General features: G+C 41.5%; 1 protein-coding gene and 1 long non-coding RNA gene across 7 annotated transcripts in view; both read left to right on the top strand.

The window, feature by feature from the left end:
- The window catches only part of zfhx3b (zinc finger homeobox 3b), a 272875-nt gene extending 258909 nt beyond the window's left edge, over positions 1–13966 (top strand). For all 6 annotated transcript variants that reach the window (XM_061754423.1, XM_061754461.1, XM_061754432.1 and 3 more), the window contains 2 exons: positions 333–5771; positions 7350–13966. In XM_061754423.1, the coding sequence (XP_061610407.1) occupies positions 333–5771; positions 7350–9094 (7184 nt within the window). In that variant the 3' untranslated portion in view covers positions 9095–13966. The remainder of the gene's footprint in view (positions 1–332; positions 5772–7349) is intronic.
- Positions 13967–22140: 8174 nt separating this feature from the next.
- LOC133474518 (uncharacterized) overlaps positions 22141–24298 on the top strand; it is a 48940-nt gene continuing 46782 nt past the window's right edge. The window contains exon 1 of the long non-coding RNA XR_009787526.1: positions 22141–22176. This is a non-coding gene — a long non-coding RNA (uncharacterized LOC133474518). The remainder of the gene's footprint in view (positions 22177–24298) is intronic.

The raw sequence follows: 24298 nt of genomic DNA, 5'->3' as shown, positions 1-24298 counted from the left end.
TTTCTCCGGGCAATCCGGTTTCCTCCCACATCCCAAAAACATGCATGGTAGGTTAATTGACGACTCTAAATTGCCCGTAGGTGTTAATGTGAGTGCCAGTGGTTGTTTCTTTGTTTGTATGTGCCCTGCGATTGGCTGGCAACCAGTTGAGGGTGCACCCCGCCTCCTGCCCGATGATAGCTTGGATAGGCTCCAGCACGCCCACGACCCTAGTGAGGAGAAGTGGCTCAGAAAATGGATGGAGAGATGAATTTTAAATTGTAAAATTGTGTTTGTTTGGGGTACAGTAAACGACCCTTTGTCATGTCTTAATGCTCTTGTTTTCTTCACAGATGCTTTAGATGCTGACCTGGAGAAGGGAGTTTCACTTCCGACAGAAATAGTTGAGGCTCGCAAGTCACCTCAAGAAGATCAACAAACAGAGAAGGATGATGCGACTGGATTTCTGTGCTGGAAGAAAGGCTGCAATCAAGTGTTCAAATCGTCAAACTCTCTCCAGGTGCACTTCAATGAAGTTCACAACAAACGGCCTCAACTTCCTGTTTCTGATCGCCATGTCTACAAGTATCGTTGTAACCAGTGCAGCTTGGCCTTCAAGACTGTGGAGAAGCTACAGCTCCATTCCCAGTATCATGTGATCCGAGCAGCCACTATGTGCTGCCTCTGCCAGCGGAGCTTCAGGACATTACAAGCCTTGAAGAAACATTTGGAAACCAGCCACTTGGAGCTTAGTGAAGCTGATATCCAGCAGCTGTACGGGGGTTTATTGATGAATGGTGACATTATGGTCATGGGTGATCCAGCTCTTGGTGAAGAACATGGAGGTCTGGGAGAAGATGACAAAGAGGGAGATGACAGTGACCCAGAGGAAAAGCAAAGCCCAACAGGCAGTGACTCTGGCTCACTGCTGGAAGATTCTGGCTCTGAACCAAAACGTGCTTTACCATTCAGAAAGGGTCCCAACTTTACCATGGAGAAATTCTTAGATCCATCACGTCCATTCAAGTGTACTGTCTGCAAAGAGTCGTTCACACAGAAGAATATTCTGCTGGTTCACTATAACTCTGTCTCGCACCTGCACAAGGTGAAGAGAGCTCTTCAGGAGTCCACCACTGGTCAGCCAGAGCCTACGAGCAGCCCTGACAACAAGCCATTCAAGTGTAGCACTTGTAATGTGGCATATAGCCAGAGTTCCACTTTGGAGATCCACATGCGCTCCGTTCTACACCAAACAAAAGCAAGGGCAGCCAAACTTGAAGCTGCAGGAGGCATAACTAGCTCTACAAGTGCTCCTGGTGGGGGAGGTACAATCATCAGCACTTCAACAGCAAGTCCAGGCCCAGCAAGCAACTCAACAACAAACTCTACCAACCATGGCTCGTCTGGGTCTCAAACAGTTCAGAGTATTCTTGCTGGAAACCACACCTCCCAGAGTCATAGCCATGAAACTAGCAGCTCAGTCAGCAGCCAATCCTCACCATCAGAGAGGAATGAGATCAAAAAGGCTAAATATGCAGATATGCTGTCTACACAGCTTCAGCAACAACAGCAATTAGCTCACGCTCAAGCCCAAGCTCAGCTTCAGCAAGAGCTCCAGCAGCAGGCAGCACTTCTACAATCCCAGCTCTTTAACCCAGCACTTCTACAGCACTTCCCTATGACAACTGATGCACTTCTCCCCTTACAGCAGCAGCAGTTGCTGTTTCCCTTCTACATTCCTGGAGCAGAATTTCAGCTAAACCCAGAGATCAACATCAGTAATTCAGCACTTGGCCTAACAGGAGCAACCACCTCCTCGCTGCTAGAAGATCTCAAGAACTCAGCCCAACAGAGCTGTTTACAGCAGCAACTGATGCATCACCACCTTCAGCAGCAGCAGCAGCAACAGCAACAGCAGCAGCAGCCCCACTCACAGGCACAGGGTCAGATGGCATTGCTGCAACAGAGTGCTTCTCTCCACCAGCAGGTTGAAAAAAAGCAGAAGCCTCCCTCGCAAAATGACAAAGATATTCAACGAGACAAAGATGCAACTGAAAAAAATGAGGATGTCACCAAAGATTCAGTGGACAAACTAAAGGAAAGGAAGGACATTCAACACATTTCAAACAGTATTAACCATGACTCTGGGTTACTTCCGCCAAGAATTGCTTCAGATGCTCGTGGAAACGCAACCAAAGCCCTGCTGGAAAATTTTGGGTTCGAGTTAGTGATTCAGTACAATGAAAATAAACAAAAAGCCCAGAAAAGGGGAACTGGGCTGACAGGATCAAGTGGACCAGGTGGGATCACAAGAGTGGTGGATCCCATTGAGGGATTGGAGAAACTGGAATGTGAAGCCTGTGGCAAATTGTTTTCAAATATACTGATTCTAAAGAGCCACCAGGAGCATATCCACCAGGCGTTCTTCCCATTTCGATCCCTTGAGAGATTTGCCAAGGAATACAGAGACAATTATGATAAACTATATCCTCTGAGACCCCCTACACCAGAGGCTGCTCCAGCTCCTCCACCTCCTCCCCCACCCCCTCCACCCCAAAGAGCTCCTACCCCAAATATTCCTGTGTCTGCAGCCTCACTTACACCTCCAACTGCACCTACTCCACAGCCTCCAGTTCCAATGTCACAAATTCCCATGCCAATGGATTTGCCAATCTTCTCGCCGCTAATGATGCAGCCCATGTCGCTCCAGTCTTTGCCCAGCCAGCTGACTTCTCAGCTACCATCTGTTGAACCCGGCCTGGCCTCAGACTTGGCGCAGCTCTACCAACAACAGCTCACCCCAGCCATGCTACAGCAGCAACAGAACAAGAGGCCACGGACACGAATCACAGATGACCAGCTTCGGGTCCTGCGACAGTACTTTGATATAAACAATTCACCTAATGAAGAACAGATTAAAGAGATGGCAGATAAATCAGGACTGCAGCAAAAAGTCATAAAGCACTGGTTCAGAAATACGCTTTTCAAAGAGAGACAACGCAACAAAGACTCACCATACAACTTCAATAATCCACCAACCACAACACTTGAAGATACTAAAATTGACTCAAAACCGCCTTCCCCTGAACCACAAAAGCAAGACTACTATGGAAGTAAGAGATCTTCTAGAACTAGGTTTACAGACTACCAGCTACGAATCTTACAAGATTTCTTTGATGCTAATGCTTATCCAAAGGACGATGAGTTTGAACAGCTTTCCAACCTTCTGAGCCTCCCCACTCGTGTCATTGTTGTTTGGTTTCAAAATGCTCGCCAGAAGGCAAGGAAGAATTATGAAAATCAGAGTGATGGGGTAAAAGATGGCGAGAGGCGAGAACTCTCAAATGATCGGTATATTCGCACCTCAAACTTGAACTACCAGTGCAAAAAATGCAACTTGGTTTTCCAGAGAATATTTGATCTCATAAAACATCAAAAGAAGTTGTGCTACAAAGATGAAGATGAGGATGGACAATACGACAGCCACAATGAGGATTCCCTTGATCTTTCTAATGAATGTTATACTCCCTCTGGTTCTTCTTGCCACACCCCAATGCCCTCCTCTTCAAGTCTCTGTCCACTTCCACCTTCGACTTCAGCATTCTCACATCTCTCTTCAGCTGATAAGGAGGAGGCGTCACCAGTAACCATCTCAAACCTCCACGAGGAAAAGTCAAAAGAGCTGCCAGACATTTCGGCTGATCCCCCAAATAAGACCTCTATTAAGCAGGAAAATGTACCCCAACCCCAATCAGAGTCACAAAAGCATAGACATCCAAGAGAAGATAATATTCAAGCTATTTCCAAGCCCAACAAACATTCCTCATCTTCCTTCACTCAGCAGCAACTGCAGTGTGGTCCATCAGCTTCTCAGACAAGCCAGGCCCCCTCTCAAAGCTCTCACATGAGCCACAATCCACACATGAGTTCTGCTACACAACAAATGGCACAGCAGATCATCCCATATCAGTGTGATCAGTGCAAGATTGGCTTCCCCTCCTTTGAGCACTGGCAGGAGCACCAGCAATTACACTTCCTCTCTGTGCAGAATCAGTTCATCCACCCACAATTCATTGACCGCTCAATGGACATACCTTTCATGCTATTTGACCCGAGCAATCCTCTCCTGGCAGGTCAGTTACTCTCTGGGGCGATGCCCCAGATCCCCAGCAGCTCTGCCACTTCTCCATCCACCCCCACATCCACAATGAACTCCCTGAAGAGGAAATTAGAGGAGAAAGCTGGCACTAGCCCGGGAGAGAATGACAGCACAAACAGTGAGGAGCCACATAGAGACAAGCGACTTAGAACCACCATCACACCTGAGCAACTAGAGATTCTTTATCAGAAATATCTATTGGATTCTAATCCTACACGCAAGATGCTTGACCACATTGCTCATGAGGTGGGGCTGAAGAAGAGAGTAGTGCAAGTCTGGTTTCAAAATACCAGAGCAAGGGAGAGAAAAGGCCAGTTCAGGGCAGTGGGGCCAGCTCAAGCTCATCGGCGATGCCCCTTTTGCAGAGCTCTTTTTAAAGCAAAAACTGCCCTCGAGGCACACATTCGCTCTCGTCATTGGCATGAGGCCAAACGTGCCGGCTATAATTTAACCCTCTCTGGTATGTTACCTGACCATGAGGGCATTCAAATTAAGTTGGATGCCTTGGAGACATCAAGCTATTCCCAAATGATGTCTGCAAACCTGGATGGACAAAGCTCCTCCATGTCTCCTGTCAATAGAGGAATGGATTTGTCTCCCAGGGCTCTACTGAGTCCTTCGTCAATTAAAGTTGAAGGAATGGAGGATTTTGAGAACTCGGCCATGTCTGCTGTGAACCTCACCTTTGATCAAAACAAACTGGATAATGACGACTGTTCGTCTGTTAATACGGCCATCACAGATACAACTACAGGTGATGAGGCTAATGCTGATAATGACAGTGCCGATGCAAAACACAGCCAGAGTAGTAGTGATTACCTGGCTAAGCCTGGGAGCACTGTCCCCATCCTTGAAAATGATGACCAGATGTCCTCAGGGCTTGTAAGCCCTGCTACAAGCTATTATGCTAAGGACTATGAAAATGAACACATAATTGACCACAGTGAGACATCCAGCCTGGCGGATCCTTGCTCGCCAAGTCCTGGAGCTTCAGGCACTAGGAGCATTGACAGCGGTGATCGTCCTGGTCAAAAGCGCTTCCGAACTCAGATGACAAACCTCCAGCTTAAACTATTGAAATCCTGTTTTAATGACTACAGGACTCCCACAATGCTGGAATGTGAGGTACTTGGCAATGATATTGGACTTCCAAAGAGAGTGGTTCAGGTGTGGTTTCAAAATGCCCGTGCCAAGGAGAAAAAGGCAAAGCTCAACATGGCCAAGCACTTCGGAATTAATCAGACATCCTATGAGGGGCCGAAGACTGAATGCACTTTGTGTGGTGTCAAGTACAGTGCCCGCCTCTCCGTTCGCGATCACATATTCTCCCAGCAGCACATCTCCAAGGTGAAGGATACCATTGGGAGCCAGATTGACAAGGAAAAGGAATACTTTGATCCAGCGACTGTCCGTCAACTTATGGCTCAGCAAGAGATGGACCGCATTAAGAAGGCCAATGAAGTTTTAGGATTGGCGCAGCAGCAGGCCATGCAGCAACAGGGAATGTTTGATAACCCTGCGATGCAGGCGCTGAATCTTCAGTCAGCCTATTCCAATCTACAAGGCATTCCACCTGTCCTCTTGCCAGGGGTTGGGAGCCCCTCTCTTTCCAGCTTTAACTCATCTAATTCAGGTATGCTGCAGCTGTTTCACTTAAATAAAACCAAAATATGCATCTACATTCGTGATGCAGCTATTATAAACATCATCTTATATAAGTAAATATTGTTTGAAATTACACAAATTTGTATTCGATATTCATTAACACCAAATTAAAGAAGCAGAAAACTCGTGGACTAACCGTGCGTACACACAGATTTGTCCTTAAATCATGCGTACGCATCTTCAAATCTGTGATTTGTCTATATGTTCGTCCTTGTTTTTGTTTGTACTCTGCAAACAAATTTAGAACCTCCTTAGACCATGCGTACGCACAAATAATGCAGGATCAGCTTTCGAAAAAAAACGTCTTTTCATCTTACATCTTTTAACCAAGATGCACAAAGTATTGGAACGACAGTCATTTACAAAATAATAATAATAATGATAACATTAATGATAATAACTCAAACCGTGAATTTGCTAATGAGTTGACTAATGTCCTAAATAACCGTGAAAGGGACACTTCTGATCACTTTTACCCTCGTTCTGTTCAAGTTGTGTCCCACGCTGCAGCTGTCTGCGTGCAGTCCGATGTTGTCATTCAACGAGCAGCAAATGCGAACGAGTTGCTCACATTTATTAGTTTTTCCAAGGCTTCAGTATTCTTTATAAACCTTATTCTGCATGTGCAAATGTGATTGATCACACACCACCGCTGGCGCGGTTGAATTGTGACGCACATTGCTGTTAAATTTTCCGTCGCTTCCAACGCGACAGTAATTTCCTGAATTTTACCCCAATGCTTCTTTGCTGTGCTATATTTATTCCTTACTATGTACATATTTTAACAATATATGCAGTGTTTGATCATTCCTGAAAATTTTTTTTTTTTTTTTTGTATATGTATGTTTTGTGCTACATTCTCAAATTTATAACGTCAGAATAATTTTTTTTTAAATGATCAAAATGATTACTTATACGTTGTTGGTTTCTGTGTTTAGCAAGCTTTCCAATGATAAAAACCTTCTGAAAAAAGGATAAAGATTAAAAAAGTCAAAGTTTGGGTGACTTTTTTTTTTCTTTCCAATCTCTTGTGACTTTAAACCTCCGCGCATTGGCTGACATGCATCAGATGGATGTTCTTCTATAGGGAAATAGGGGGGCGGTTATGCAGATCGCAGCTCACGGGTACGAGCCGGTCATTTAAAATCAATTCTGATTCACTAACATACGCGCGGTGGTGCGAAGAAAAACTGTCCGCTATGCACGTGTCATGGATCTGACGGTGATTTTGCGAATACGCTCAACTTGTGCCCAGTGTGAGAACATTTATTAGTGAGTGAGGCCCATAGTTCTTGAATTTTACTCCCTTTTGGTACAGTGTAGTATTATAGCAGTATGTACTGTATTCTGCTCAAACAAATCCTGTATGTGCACGTAATTAGAAATGTTTCTTTTGGTTAGGTATTGGCTAGTCGATAAGACAGTATGGCAAAATGACATGTTCAAGTGTGGGGACAGTTAAACATGCTATCCGAATCTTCAAAGGGATGCTCTTGCCTGAACTCAGTTAACGTTGTTCTGTTTTCTGTACTTTCCAAAACTGCAGCTTTAACTCCTCCCAAACCTTCAAACCTGCTGAACATGCCTGGTGCCGGTGTTCCCTCGCCAAGCCTGCCCACATCCGGATTGCCCAACAAGCCTCCCTCATCATCGTCGCTGTCCACGTCGAGCACAGCACAGACAAACACATCTGCTTCGCACTCAAGCCCCACATCTACATCCAACTCCACTTCCTCAAGCACCCCGTCCGTCTCCCGGTCTGAACACCCCAAAGAGCGTGACGTTGAGAGGTTAAGAGAAAAGGAAAAGCCCAGGGAAAAGACCGAGAAGCCCTCAACCCCATCATCAACTGGAAGCACCCCTGCCCCTTCAACGTCTGCTGCCAGCGCCAAGAAGGAAAAGCCAGACCCAGCTGTTCCTGCCACCTCTATGCCTACGCCTGGTATGGAGTATGTGGTAGACCCTGCCCAGCTTCAGGCCCTGCAGGCTGCCTTGGCTTCAGACCCTACAGCTCTTCTGACAAACCAGTTCCTGCCCTACTTCATGCCTGGCTTTTCCCCGTACTACACCCCACAGATCCCTGGTGCTCTCCAAGGTGGTTACCTGCAACCAATGTACGGTATGGAAAGTCTCTTCCCCTACAACCCTGCATTGTCACAAGCACTGATGGGCCTGTCTCCAGGGTCCCTGCTGCAGCATTACCAGCAATATCAGCAGAGCTTGCAGGAAGCACTACAGCAGCAGCAGCGGCAGCTTCAGCAGATCCAGCAACCCAAGGCAAGCCAAACTCAAGCTCCCCCTAAATCCTCGGGGGATCGGAAAGAATCTGCCAAAGAGCCAGTGAAAACGGAGGAGCAAAAGGGCAACCACCACAGTGCATCTCCCACCACACCTTCCACCTCCTCCACTCATAACAAAGTATGCGCCAAGCAGAAGGAGTTGGATGGCAAAGCAGTGGACCCCCACTTAGACCAGTTCATCGTGCCCAAGGTGCAGTATAAACTGGCATGCCGGAAGTGTCAAACAGTTTTCACCAAGGAAGAAGCGGCTATTACCCACCTCAAGTCTAACTGTTTTTTTGGTCAGTCTGTGGCAAACCTGCAAGAGATGTTGCTGCGTGTCCCCAGCGACGTAGGTGCAGGGGCTGGAAGTCTCTACGACTGCCTGGCTTGCGACACTGCGTTGGATGGGGAAAAAGCGCTCAGTCAACATCTGGAATCAGCTTTGCACAAACACAGAACAATCAAGCGAACAGCCAGAAATGCCAAAGAGCACGCTACTAGTTTATTACCTCACTCTTCAGCCTGCTTCCCCAATCCTAACACCACATCTACCTCGCAGCCTGCCACTCATCCCATCAGCAGCCCCACTCCGCCGCCAACGACATCAGCCACCATGCCGTCATCTGCCGTGTCCACCGCCCTTTGCTCCTCCTCCTCCTCCTCCAATACCCAACTCCACGCCACAGCCGCCGGCAAACCCTGGCCCCAGGCCCCTTTCTCCAGAGCTTTAGTCGGGAAGCCCAATGCCAGTCCCTCCTATGCTTCCTCCCTGTTCCCTCCCGTGTCCTCACCCTCAACGGTTACCTCAAGTTCATTGAGCACCTCAGGAGTTCAGACCTCGATACCAACAGACGTCTTTACCGACGAGTCCGACTCTGACAGCAGTCACAAGTCGGCAGACAGACTGGGCAGGACGGCAGACGAGCCGCAGCAACCTGGCTTTGTCAAAGATAGTAGTACTTGTAGTAGTAATCTCGCTAGTGTAGGAACAGACTCCATCAGATTGTAAAAGAGCTTTCAGTGATGGACAATGTTTAAAAAAAAAAAAAACACAAAAATGAAAAAAAAAAAACACAAATGGAAAAAACAGAAAAAGCAGCAATGTTAAATACGTTAAAGGTATACAAACCAATTTCAGAAAAAAAAGATGGAAAGACTTACTGCAATTCCAAAGCTTGTAACCAAAAACTTTGTTAGTGGATTGTTTTCCCATATCAACATGCTGGTTTCAATTTTGGTTTTGTTTTGCTCAACTGAAACACATGCATATTGATAATATATGAGAAGAGAAATGATTGATGCAGAGAAAAGCTGACAAATGGCCCAAGAAACCCTTTGAAAAATTCTCAGTCAAGCCTTTTGTTTCGTAATAATTTATATTTAATAGCACACTCACAAAAAGCCAGTATGTACTGTATGGGAGAATAGTCCGGTCCATGTTCTCGCTATTTAAGCATTCAGATACCAATGGCTTGCAAAAGTAAAAATAATAATGTATTGTCTATTTTATTCTCAGGTCAATGGCTCACAAATGTTTTGTTCTGTTACACAAGTCCATGCGTTACACATTTGCTTTCTTCATATCTTGAGTTACTTACCACAGCATTTTAATTGGAGTGAAATTTGATACGGCATTTTTTTTCTGGGCATTAAGATGGCAGTTAATTGGCTAGGTGGAGGAGAATTGTTATCCATTCACAACAAGACAAAGAGAGCATTGCAGACATAAGAATGGGCCGTGAAGAATTTAGATTAAAAGGAAAAGGAAAAGGAAAAAAAAACACCCCACTGTATTTATAATAGTTCCGAATATTTTTGGTGTTATGTAGATTGTTGGATTGGAAATGACATTAAGCAGTATGGTAGCCTGAAGAAGAAAAAAAACAACAACTTTTGTGTACATTTAGCTTTTTGTATTGTCAAACTTTAAGACACTTCATTTGATGTTGTCTGGATCATTCCGATAGATTAGATGATGGGCAGGTAATTTATCCAAATGATATTTCTTATTCTCAACCTTCTTGGGAGATATTCATGCAGATTCCCCTCCTGACAAGGCAGGAACCGCTTTAAGCATTATTTAAAACCTAAGGGTCAGTTGGTACTGCATCAACTGGATGAAAACATATTGTGGGTGAAATATTGAAATTGAAATTTTATTATTTTTTTTATTTTTTTTCGTTACCTTCGTGCACTTATTACTGTCTAACTCCCATTTCCCACTCTATGTGTTCTTCTCTTCGCACTTATTTCCCTCGGCTGTCCTGTATTTGTAGATGCAATGCAGGTCCTCTGTTGTCCATGTAGTGTGGCTACACTTTTTTTTTTTTTTATTTTTTTTTTTTGTCATTCATGAAAATGAAAAAAAAAAGAATAATAATAATAATTCTCACGCTTTAAGACAAAAAGAAAATCCAAAGACTGAACACTTTTCACCGTTGGTGCATAAAGATGAGAAAGGAGGCTTCTTTATACTTGATAATTTGTTGCTGTTTTTAAAGGAGAGAAGAAAGTTTTAAAAAGATAAAGGAGTTCGCATCAGAGTTGCCGTTTTTGCTTCCTTGCAAGCAAAGAGGTGGCGTTTTGACGTAAATACCAAAAACCAAAAAGGGCCCTCGTCCTTGCATTGTGGAGTAGCACCGTTACAGAGCCATTGCAGTTTGTAAGATAGAGAGTTATCAATCTTTGTTTGAATTTTGACACGTTCAAATGTCCATTTTTTTTTTTAATTTATTATTATTATTTTTTTTAAGATCATGTAATAGGTCTGGTCTTCAAGGACATACGTTTTGCTGCTAATGTAGAATTTTGAAAGGAAAAAAAAAAAAGTACCTAGATGCATGCTCATTTTGCTTTTTGGCGAAGTTTTAACAAAAACAAACAATAAACCAATTTCTTGCCTCTGCAACACCTTTTTTGTTTCTTGTTGCAAAAACGGAACTTTGAAGACTGTGAATATGTATGTTCCAAAGGACATTTTGCTGATTTTTCGTTTTTGGACAGACCAATGTTTTGAAGCCAATGATCTATGACATTTGTGAAGAACAGTGCATTCCAAATACCGCAATGTTTTTTACTTTCTATCTTTCTTTCTTAAGAAGCAAGGACTGATCTTTTGTCATTAGAATTCTTTTAAGTGTCATAATCTATTATCACTCAGATTTTCCACTGTTGTGTACATTTTTACTGAACAAAGTGATCTCCAAAGATCAGTTTGTGCAGGCGTGGAACACTCCATCCAGTCGAGGTTGTTGCTCACTTGTTAAGCAAGTAATGGTGGTTACCAAAAAGTGTATATAATACATCTGGTACTGATGTGTCTCCTAGGTTTTAATCATAGTTTTTGCCAGTCAACATAAAACTAGTTTCAAAGGCGAATGATAGCTTTTTAACTGAGGTGTGATCCCCCCTTGCAGGGAAATCCAGCAATGACTTTGTCCCGTGTGTAAGCAGGGTGCCACTTTTACGCATAGATTACAGGTCTTAAGGGGCATCTTCATTCCAAAGCATTCTTTCTGGTTGCTAGGAGGTTATTTTTTATTTGAATTATTTTGTATTTTTTTTTGATGTCCCTGCTTCAAACGGCTAGGAGGCGTTCATGTCCCAAAGAAGCCACCTGCTTCATCGTATTGCAATGGAAATTGATGTGCATAGGTACCCTCACCCTTTCACTGATAACCAACTAAAAATGTATATTTTTGCAACCAAAACCAAGACTTATTTAAATTTGTGAAGAACTTCTTTTTGACCAATATTGTACAGCCAATTTATATAGATATATGTCTACCCCCCAATAATCTCTAATGCCTTTTGGTGTTGATACCATAGCATGTTGTTAAGATCAAAGAATGACTCTGCAAGCTCGTCACTTCTCGAAAGTTCAGTCTCCCTGAAATTGGGTACTTTTTATGTTCATTAGTTTATATTGTTTTTTTCCCCCTTTAAATATATTTTAATTTCCCTATAATGTCAAACATATATTTTAATTTTCTTATATTTTTTATGTTATTGTGGTTTCTGTGTATTATTTTTTATCATAAATTAACACAAGCTTTGGATTCTGTAAAATTAGGAAACAAATACAAAAATATGTCCTGGACACTTTATTGAGTTTTTTTTTTTTTTTTTTTTTTTTTTTTAATATATTTGTTTTAATGATAGTTCCAATTTACGTTATTTCCAAAGTTCAAGTGTAATCGTTTTGGCTCTCTTGCACCAGATGCACCACGGCCTGCATGTGAGTTCGTATATGCGTGGATGCGTGTGTCTGAGAGTTTGTGTGTGTGTGTGTGTGCGCGCACGCATGTTTCATAGGAGCCAATTAATTTCCCCCTTTGTTTTTTTGTGTTACACATCGAAACAAACTGAACCACAATTCGGAGTAATTGAGAAAATGAAATGATCAAAGTGACTGTGATAGCTTTTACTCATCATGTGAACGTGGCCAAAGCTTCATGCAGTTCAAAAAGGAAAATTTTTACACATTCCCCCTTAAAAATAAATAAATAAATACAAAATTTAAGTGTATATTTTATCAAAATGTTACTGTGGATTATCTGTCTCCACAAAAACCTACATTGGGATACTTGATGGCAATTCTAAAAGTGACAAGGTTATGCTATAGAGGTAATCTTTGCCCACTGTGAAAAGGAGCGTGTACCTGTATACAGATATAGATATATTTAAAACAAAACATCACTTCTTGTTTGTTTGTTTCTGAGATGAAGAAGGACTGAAAAGAAAAACAGACTCTGGGACGCTTTGGAGTTCTTGTCAGGAGGACACGAGAGGCTGTGGGCACACCAAAACTGGGCACGGGAGCTGAGGGCAGGCTCCGAAACAGCTTTAAAAAAAAAAAAAAAAAAAAAAAAAAAAACATTTTTTTTTTTTTTAAACACCTCCTTATCTGATTAGTGACAATGAGGATGGACTCTGGAACTGACGGACATGTGACAGACAGAGAGAGAGAACTGAATCTTGACTCCAGCTGCTCTTTCCTCCTTTCTTTCTCCCCATATGCCTCCGTTTCTGCCCCTCTGATGGACGTTTCCCAAATTTCAGGACAGGACGGACAGAGACGCTGGCCTCTTTCCCCTCCTTCACGTTGCTACCTGTCTCCCTTTTCCCCTCCGCTTGTCTTCGCTAGGACAAGTAAAGCTCTCAAAGTCGCGGCAGCTCGCCCCTCTCTCTGATGGTTATGTCAAAAAAAAAAAAAAAAAAATAAGAGAAATGAACGCCAGAGAGCAGGGTGGGGTTCTCCATACTGTCATTTTTGAAAAAGAGGCAGTTGTACACTTAAAGAAAAGCGTATTAACCAAAATCAACAACCAAACTAACAACCAAACAACCAATTGCTCCAACTTCAAAGATGAACTGTTACTTGGGGCGATCTGTTCCTTTTGTGACTTCTGGTGCCACAATTTTTGGTTTTGTTTTGTTTTTTAAACCTTTTAGACTATTTTTTTTTTTTTTTTTTTCGTTTCCTTCAATGACTCCTCGTTCGAGCCTCATAAGCATGGCTCTGGGGCTCCAAGCAGCCCAGCTGAGGGTGGAAAAAAAAAAAAACAGCCTTGCAATGTACAAAAAAGAGCAAGTTAAACCAAAAATGTTGTTCTTGATGTCTTTTCTATACTGTAGTCTTGTTAGCTTTTTTGTTACTGTAATTATATGATGAAGATTTCCAGACTGTACCAAATGACATGGAAACTGACATACATACAAACCACATGGAACTTCTGACTTTTAAAGAAACTTTTGTCACAAAACCTTGTTGTCCTAGTTAAGTTGATTGTAGATGTTAATTGAATATACTCCTTTGAAAATATTTCATCAAGTATGTTTCTTGCTCATTGTGATACATTAAAATAAGTATGAGCATAGACTTGTGGGTTTTGGACTCATTCTTCTCTGCCCCGATGAATGAATGGAACGATTCACACCTCATAATTATTTCAGTAAAATAATACTTGCATTAAAAAAAGAATATACATCCTATACATTCTCTGTTCAGATTGATCATTTCCTGTATCCTTAATAGTCACACACTGGACAGAACATTAGGTACTCCTCAATCTTATGAGACCAAGAGCGTTATCGACAATTTTGCCTCGACAAAGATAACGCTCACTTTTGATTGATTGCTGAACGTTTTGTAGTTTGAGGTGCATCATATGGTCACATTCATTATCATTTTAGTAGCCTTTACCACTGTAGCCACATAGAAGAGGCAATACGACAAAAACAAACACTGTTCAATTATTAGCTCTCTGACGATGTCAATCAAAATGACATTTTGATATTTGTAAAGGCAGAATTTTTTTGATACAGCGCTTTTACTGAATATTATATTTTGCAAGCATACCTAATGACGTGTCCCATGACTGGGCAATATTTTAAAATTGAACAAATAAACTGACTGAAAAATCAAATCTGAGCAGTTTTTACTGTACATTAGAAACAAAATAATGCTCTGGAACTGCATTGGACATATCCTCCATTGGTGTTAAACTAATGACACTAAATGTCACAGCATATCATTTACATAATTTGCAATCATCATCTAATAGAGCTAATTATTCAATCACTGTTTGTTGTAGTTGTGTTCCAATTTTTAAATCCAATTCTCCAAACCATCAGAGGGCAGCATACTTTCGACTTACATTTTGCACAACAAGGGAATGCTGATGCCCATTAAATAATCTAATCAATATTTTTTATAACATGAGTACACTACAGTATAATTTATTGATCACATTAGATAAAATTTGTGTAAACTTCCCCATACAGCAGATTCATCAACATAACTACAAATATTAGCTTGTATTAGCTATTAGCTTTACCAATTTTACCAATGTGCAATTGCTGGTTGAGCCATACTAGAGGTGGTGAGTAGTATCCATTGACTAGGGGTTAAACGACAAAAGATGTTTTTGTAGGCGACTATAACATGATGGTAGTCGAGTCGAATTCGATTATGCAATGACGTCATTGGTAGTTTTTCAGCGCAGGACAGCGGTCCCCGAACCTTTTTGTGCCACGGATCGGTTTGTCGTAAAGACATATTTCGACACACCTGGCAAGTGTTATGACACAGTTGTAAAGCAACGAAGGTGTCGTGACGTTGGTGACGAAGATGAAGCTTCACTTTGCGCCGTTGTCTTCGTTCCTCGCTGCTAGTCAAAAGTCCTCTGTAGATGAAGAAGAGATGCCAAAAATGTGCTTAGCGATTTATCGATCTAATTAATGCTTTAAACAATGCCGACTAGTAAAGTACTGTAGACTCATTGATTAACCGACTAATAAGTTCAACCCTATGCTGGTGAGTAGTATCCATTGAGCACCTTTTTTTAATTGCGGGTGTTGTGTACTTTCCTTTCCAATTTCTTTGGTTTATTTACATTTTCGTGGCTGATATCAGCTCGTCACCATCGTCTGCCTACAATAGCGAAATGTGCTCTGTTCATCTAGAAAGCCATTGCTAAACCCTTGCTTGAATTGAATTAAAACAGATCGCAACGGAGCGGTTTTTAAGGAAACTCAAACCCCTAAAGGAGAGGCCATCCTTTCTTAAGCAACAGGCGAGATTCACTGGCCATGTTGAGCCAATTAACACACAAGGGCACATCCCGAATGAATTAAAAACACCCTAATCTGATCTGTGTGAAAAGCAAGGCCATTTCCTTCACAGGCCAGGACCAGATGGCACTCACACTGCGATAGTGCATTGAAATAGGCCAGACCAAGTCACACAGTGTGAAATTGGGTTAGCGCCTCAGTCTTACACAGGCCTTGGGCAATGTGAGGAGAATGGCCCACCTCGCTAATACTTGCCCCCATATTTAATTATAATTCTCAATACCATCTCAGTAAGTCATTTATTGTAAGTAAGGGATGGGGCGGACGGCTTCTTACCAGTCAACTTTGGACATATTCCATAAAACCAATGAAAGACCATATATGTATTTTGAGGTATATAAGGCAAGTACAGCTATTTTGGAAGGACTGACTGCCTTGGCATTCTGAACCAAGATGGATGATGTTACCCTGCAGGGTTAACCCTTTTGAGGTTACTCCTTGAAATACACTACTGTACTTGGAACCACAACTTTTCAACCTTAAACAAATGTGGAGTAGAGCTCGAGAGAAGAGGCAGGTGTAAAACCTCCCAGGTTTTATCTTCGGCCACGGTCGGACAATGGATCCTGGTAAAATTAAACCATTTCAACTCAAAAGAAAACTGTTACGAGGGCATAGTGCCAGGCAAAACTTGCCAGCATACTCTCCTTCCGGTTGGGGGCGTGTTCAGTTTTCTAAAACCAGTCGTGTCACGAATACTCCGAGAGTCCAAACGGCTAAATCGGCTACAATCTGTTGTATAGTGTGCCCTAAGCCTAAAGAGCTCTTTTGCACATAAAGAGTTTTCCACCATTAAGGGCATCATAATCATAGTCACGTCAGAAGTAAATTTCAAGTCGCCTCGAGCTACAGTGCGAGTTGAGTGTATTGTGGCAGCTAAATAAAAAGCAATGACGGTGGCCTGATTTTGAATCATAGCCTCACATTCCTAGACTGAGACACAAGCAAACCATTAGTTTCCTGAGGAACGTAGGCACCCAATGTGGCTGTTTGTGTTAGTCCCCACTTGTGCCGCTTGAGTGAGTGGCAGGTAAACTCCCCTCCCGCTAGGATCCACGCTGGGAAGGTGCGCAGCCTTTCGTAGCAGACCGAGGGCTGTGCTGCAGCATTTATCATCTCTGGAGCACAGGATCGAGTGTCACCGTTTTTCGCAGCACCTTCTGGTTCTGTTTAGCAGGAAATGAGGTCCATCAGAAGAAGTCCGACCAAAACTGAGTCAGAATGGGCCCTGACAGGCAGGAATATTAGCCTGTGAAGGCAGTCGGTAATTGAATGATCAGCTCCCCCCATCACTCATAATGAAGAGAATATGTGCAGGGAATGTGTTTGTCCTTCTTTATCCTTTATCTGCCCCTTTCCTCATCTCGTTTCACCACTTTTAGCTCTTAATAAATCATGCGTTGAAGCAGAAATAAGGGAGAATTTCCCCCAACTTCAAAGTGCCTTGAGTGTCATTTCTGTAACCTCAAAGTGATGATGCATTGAAAAGGCTTCTAGCGCGCTCTGCTCGAGTGTTCCCCTTCGAAACAATGTCGTGCTGACAGTGTTGTGGGAGCGTGAGTGCAAGTACATGAGAGATCAATTATTACACCTCATTCTGCTCTCATATGCAAAATGATAATGGGTGTACCATGTCAGACCCGAACCTTCAGATGGTGTATCCTTTCTCCATAAATGTGTTTCACAGATTGTCTGCGAAGGGTCTGTTAAATCCCTTTGGACATTAACGCTGAAGGGAAAGAATTTGGCTTCTCCTTGATCTGTCTTCAAATGTCCCTCGGTGGACATGATTTAAGAGTAATAAAACAGCAGAGAGGGAGAGGGGGCTGGGGGGGGGGGGGAAATCAACATGATGTCACTTTACACATGTAAACATCCATTGCATATGGTTTGAGAAAATAGCATTAGTCTTGTTTTTCATGTGTGCCTCTGTGTTTGCGCCACAAAAGAAGCTTCATTTAGGCCACGGCTGAGGAAGGGTGTTGTTATTAGGAAAGCGAGAGGCACAGCTTGGAGGTGCGGCATCGTATTTCACGTAGAATGTGAACTCGGAGAGGGATTCTTAATACAATAAGTGCTTTGAGACTTGTTCGTATATGGATATTTCTTGGGCTTTTTGTGTTTTTCCAAAAAAAAAAAAACTAACTAAAATCACTTGTAGTGTATTGCTGCTGGAATGCCTGTCAGCCTGCATGGGCCCATGACCCTGAGCTGGCTGCTATAATGATTGGAAGATGAAAGAGCCAGACCCATTCCCAGGCTGCCCTGTTAGGGGGTGCAAGCCTGTGAAATGGGGAGATAATTTAGACCAGGTGGACTGTAGATGCCTGAGACACTCCTCAGTCATTCAGAGAGTTCCTCTCAGTGAGAAGGAGGGCAAACCACCACCGAACAGAGTGGCCCTTAACGTGATCCCTGCAACCCGCGGTACGCTTAGAAGCCGTTTCCATGACACAGTTTTTAAGTGGAAACGGATTAAATCGTTGTTGGGTTGGACGTTGATGTAACCACAGCGTTTTGAAGCATTTGGAAACAGGTCTCAAAGTAGACTTTTTTTTTTCGGGGGGGGGAACCGGTTTGTCTTTTTCATGTTAACAATGGCCTGGTTTTACATAACTGAGATTCATCTGGAAACAAGTTTAAGTGTTGTTGTTTTTTTTTTAATCATTTCTACGTTTCGTCCAAAGGAACTGGCATTTTTTTTGGGGGGGGGGGGGGGGATGCTCATTTTGAAAGGCTAAGAGAAGTTGTATCTCGTCGTCAGCCCCCACAAATGTCTCTTTTCTTACTCGCTTTGCGTTCACCACCGTTGTTGTATGTTTACAACAACAACAAATGGTGCTGTTATCTACCGAACGGGTACGTTAGGTCAGACCTTTCATTGCCCAACTCTAGTGGCCCAGCATGTGTATAAACATTAAGTTGTTCTGTTGGTCCATGTGGATGTGGATTGTTTTTACAACATTGGCATTTTGTATGGGGGGGAGAAAAGTGTATTTTTGTTCAATAAATGAAGCCTTAATTTCTATGAGATTTTACTTGTACAAAAAGGTTGATTTGTAGACTTTTTTTTTTTGTACTTGAATGTGTTTTTCCCCTTTAGAAAGATCTACAGAGGCACAGCGGACAAGTGGTCAGCACATCCGCAACGCATTTCTGAGGTTGGTGGTTGAAATCCGGGCTCTGGCTTTCCTGTGTGGTGTTTGCATGTTCTCGCCCTGCTTGTGTGGGTTTTCTGCGGCGACTCCGGCTTTGTCTCACATTCCAAAAGCATTCTTCTTCGATCAAATGAAGACTAAGTTGTCCTTAGGTGTGACTGTGAATGGTTGTTTGTCTATATGTGCCCTTTGACTGCGGGCATCCAGTCCAGGGTGTGCCCCACCTCAAGAATAAGCAAGAATAAGCAGTATAGAAACAAAGATGAATAGAAACATCTACAGAATTTGCTCAATTCGGAAATATTTAGCTCAAATTATGCATGGGTATGTCTTTGGTTCTCCTAGCAACGAGACTGACCATCCAAGCACATTTTACCCCTCGTATCTGCCATTAATTTAAAGTAGAGAAAGTATCGCAAAGGTCAGGCGGACTGACTGCTAAAAGTGTTACTAATTGGAACAGACAGGCTCGCATAGCTCTGCTGTAATTGCTATCTAATTAGCGGGTAGATAGCAGATTCCAGCATGCCATTTAACATCAACAATTTAACCCTTAAGAAGAACACTCCAAGAATGTATTCCAAGCAGATCCTGAGGGAGTAACACTTTGTCCCAATTTTTTTTTCCCTTGTTGGAAGCTCAGTAAATCAAATGAAAAGAGCCTCAAATGAGGACTTAGTTCTCAAGTGAGCAAAAGTCCCACTTAACGCCTTATCTCTGAGAGCCTTTACATATTAAACATTTGATGACATACAAATAGCAGCGACTTTCTCCTCATCATTGTCCATTGTTTTCCTGAGATTATCCTATAATTAAACCTAACAGGGTTCTACTGAGGGCTTTTTGTCAAGTGAGTGAATTGCTCATTATTCTCACTGAATGAGGGCTAATGACAGTGGCGACATTCTGAACAAGCATGCAAGGGAGTACATGGGAATAATGCAGACAGTGTTTCACCCGGTAATTATACAAGGAGGGTTTCGAAGACAAAAGACTACACATACATAAGATGGACACTTCATTAGAAGTCAATCGTAGGGTTTAAATGTGTTGAGCAATGGTACTAACAGCAAGCATGATAACAATTAGAATCTTTATAGGTGGAATTAAAAGTAATCCAAAAATGGAATTATTCCGGGACTACGCTCGTAACTCAAAACACTCCTATCTCAAGTCGTCTTTCTCCATTGAAGTGAATGAAAATACCATGAATCTGCCTCCCCCATAAAAAATAAATAAAAAAATAAAGAACACCGCCACATAGATGCTATTCGCGAGCCTGTCTATGGTATTTCCTATTATGTGTTAGCATTACGCTAGGGGCTTTTAAAGCAAAGCTGTTTATGTGGTTGTTTTAAACATGTCTAATTCTCTTTGTTTAATGTTTAATTTGACAGTGAACTTTAACTGGGAGTGGCATTAAACAGCTTGAAGCCTATTTTTTGAAGATTCGTTCCTGATGCCAAACTGCTGCTTGTTGTGAAGTAAGTCCACCAAAGTATTTGTAAAGATCCCCTTTACGTTATCAAATATAACAATACAGTATTATGTTTTGGATTCAAATAAATGTCTTGATAGTGATGTAGTAGATTTCATTAGATTGTAGTGTGTAGGATTCTACGTTTATGTTGTCAGATTTAGAAATGTCACATTAGCCCTCTGCTAATGATATTGACATTTCATTGTCCTAAGATCTAAGCATGTGCAAGTTGCTGCTGTAATTCAGTTACTTACAATTACGTTAATGATTACGAACAGACCCAGCACTCGGTGACAAACTCATAAGAAAAACAAAAAAAGAAAATGAATTCAGCTGCTCAGCATAAAGGAGTAAGTCAAAATTGTATCATGGCTCCATCTGTCCAGCCAAGCTAATACAGTAGTTCTTCAAAATAAAATCGAGCATTACAGCTAATAACAAACACACAAAGTCATTTATTCCTTTCACCGCGACTTTTATTTATTCGTAAGCACCTAAACCCACACAGTAAGAGTTTGTCAGTCAAACTGCAGATGAGCAGTTTAGTGTATGTCTCCCCCCCACATCCCCTCCAATTGTGAATCATATGCAATTAAAGTGCAGCATTCACTGCCTGGAGCCTGTGCCCACCCCCCAGCAGCACACACCCAAATCTTTGTTCAGCTTCTTCATCATCCTCACTGTCTTCCTCATGCACACATGACACTCTCAGCATATCAGGCCAAGGTCACTGAACATCCACTGCGGACTGTTGCCTCTTTCTGCAGCACTAAATTAATGTTGCAATTAGCAACCTTGTGATAAATGCTGAGCTGTCATCCCGCACTGTTCCCCTTTCTATGATATATTAATTTTTGACCAAAAGATGCCCTCTTGACTACTGCAGCCAGGTATGATGTATTAAATCTTGGCTGTTGCTATGGTGACAGCAGCCCCCTCTTACTTGTCATATGAGCCACAAACAAGCAGGGGTAGTAATGTCATTGCAGTCAACATAAAGAGAGTGATGAGAAATACAGAGACTGTGCAGGATGTCTTTTTATACATGCATTATTTACATAGAAAAAAGTATTTTTGTTATTAACCTGGAAATGGAACCTGTAATGTTGCCCCAAAATATTTACATATTGAAGCATCCCCGTCTGCATTTTTAATCTTTGATTTGCCAATAATATATATATATATATATATATATATATATATATATATATATATGAGTCTAGATGAATGGAGATGAGCATTTTTTGGCTAATTTATATATTTCAAAACTGTACTTAAACAGGAGATAACATGGGCGGTACTGTGCAGATGCTTTGAAATTAAAGCTTTCACTTAAAAAAGAACTCAAAGCTCTCACTTAAAGAGAAACACAACCTACTACTTACAATTCAGAGAATGCTGTTTTTTCTCTCAACTAGTATCATTTCAACTGGTTAAATAAAGGTAACCTTTAAGAACTGTATTTTAATTTCTGCATGTATAAAAAGATAATACTGCACATTTTTGATTAACACTTTCAGAGCGGTACAGATTGATTGTGTTTATTATTGTATAATAATATTAATAATAATAATATATTGTCAATTTAACACCTATTTGACAGTGTCAAATTATTTAGGTGATTCTATTATAACGTATTTTATTTTGGTTCTTCACTTTTTAGAACTGTTGTTTGAGGGGAAAGTGCAGCTTCTTGTCCTTTTTCCCCACCCCTCTGTGTTGAGCTCACATTTCTTTTAAATATTAACTGTGCTGTTTCCACCTGAATGTTTCACTGGATGTGTTCTCTCCCGGTGACATAAATCAGAATAAACACAGGTAAGTACAACTATATCTGTAAAAGAAATGCAACTTCAGAAGTGATAGGTTGAAGAAGAAAAACAAACGGGTTTGCTCAGAGCACAGATTATAAATGTGAAGGAAACAGCTGAAAACAAAACAGAAACAAAGTAAGGAAAATACTTACAATATAATAACTTCTTCCCATTGATTTATGGAAAATGAAGGGATGGAACATCTGTTGTCTAACTGCTGAGTTTGAGTTATTGAATTGCATGTGGCATGATCTGCAATAGGAGCTTTTTTATGGTCTTACCATATACACTTTTCTCTAGTGTATATTTTGCATGTTCTGTAATCATAGTTCTAATATATTATTTTTAAATTAATAATAATAATAATAATGCATTACACTTATATAGCGCTTTTCTAAGCACTCAAAGACGCTTTACAATTTCATGCATCATTCATTCACTCCTCAGTCAACTACTTGTATAGCCACAGCTGCCCTAGGCCAATCTGATGGAAGCGTGGCTGCCATTCTGCGCCAACGGCCCCGCCGACCACCACCAAACATCCAACCACATTCATTCGTAGGCAATGTGGGTCAAGTGTCTTGCCCAGGGACACAACGACGGGGATACGAACCGGTGACCCTCAGGGCGTACGCTAATAAATAATAATAATAATAATAAATTAATTATTTGATTGTCTCATTTTACATAAATTCCTCAATATACATAGTTTAGATCAAAAGTATTGTTTGTTTCTTTTCTCCACTAAATTATCCATTTACTGTTTCTTTTCTACTAGCTGCTAAACTAAGATCACATGCACAGGCAATGAAAAGTGACAAGAAATTGACTTAAGCATGGGGAATCAATAAGAAGTAAATGTGTTCCCTAAGTACAAGTGAGCAGCTGATGGCAGCCTGTGGTCTACCTCGCTCTTCCTCATCTAGTTTGTGCTCTTTTTTTTGTCTTCGTCTTTTCACATTTTTCCACTCTGTGTCGTATTATCACATCTGCTGAGCCACTACACAGAATCATAAAAAAACATCTAGCTTAAACAGTTGTATAACTGTTACGGAAATCATTCGTTACTTAAATCTCAAAACTGACTACTAGATCATACTTCCTCTTTTATTTTTCTGTCTGAGCACAGCCCATAGCTGTAGTTCTCTGAATTAAAAAAAGGAAAATAATCAGAAATAAAATTGCATCTTATCATGCAATATATGTATGTAATGCCATCTCGCAAAGCAGCAACCAATTGGATAAAACAGCTACATCTTGATGTTAACCAGACATATTTTATTATTTTATTCGATTTCATGCGTGAGTACACATTACATTTTTCGTTATTGTAAAACACGCCCTGAAATACTTACTTATACACAGTGAAGGGTGGTAAATGTATGTAAACTGGTTGAGCTTCCTTTGGCAGCAATAACCTGATCCAAATTTTTTTAGTTTAGTTTTAGTTTGCAGTATGTGTAGTTGCAGATCGAAACTGAACTTTAGGCAGGAGTAGTTTTGTATCATTCCTCTTTACTAAACTCTTTCAATTCCACAATATTATTGGGAGGTCTGGCATAAATCGCTCTATTGAGGTCATTCCACAGCATTTCAATCGTGTTGTGAGGTCAGGACTCAGATCAGGCCTCTCCAGAAGTTTCTTTTGTTGTGTTGGGTTGTTGTCCTGTTGCATAATCCCTCCTTTGTAGATCTTTAATTGTCAGAAAGATGATCTAAAGTTTATCAAGACATTTTGCAGGAGGAGTTTGGGATTTATTTTCCGTCGATGATAGCAATCCGTCCAGGCCCTGAGGTAGCAAAGCAATACCAAACCATGATGCCCCATCCGCACTTCACAGTTGGGATCACCACACATTGCATTGTGTGTTACTTCCACACAAATCAACTTTGGTTTCATCTGTCCACACAATAGTTTGACACAAGCGCTGTGAAACTTTCAGCCAATCTTTTGCAAATTTCAAACTTGTAGCAATGTTTTTTTCTCTCTGTTGTGTCCTCCCATGACATCCATTCTTGTTTGATGTTTTACTTATCACAGATTTGTCAAAAGAGATGTTAGTCTTTAGCTGACACTCGCGATCCTTCTTCACCTTATTCAGCATTCGGCACTGTGCTCTTCAAGT

The sequence above is a fragment of the Phyllopteryx taeniolatus genome, chromosome 2, assembly GCF_024500385.1.
Source record: "Phyllopteryx taeniolatus isolate TA_2022b chromosome 2, UOR_Ptae_1.2, whole genome shotgun sequence".
Classification (NCBI taxonomy): Eukaryota; Metazoa; Chordata; class Actinopteri; order Syngnathiformes; family Syngnathidae; genus Phyllopteryx; species Phyllopteryx taeniolatus.
Note: the sequence above shows the minus strand (reverse complement) of the source record. Positions and strands in the feature narration are given on the sequence as shown.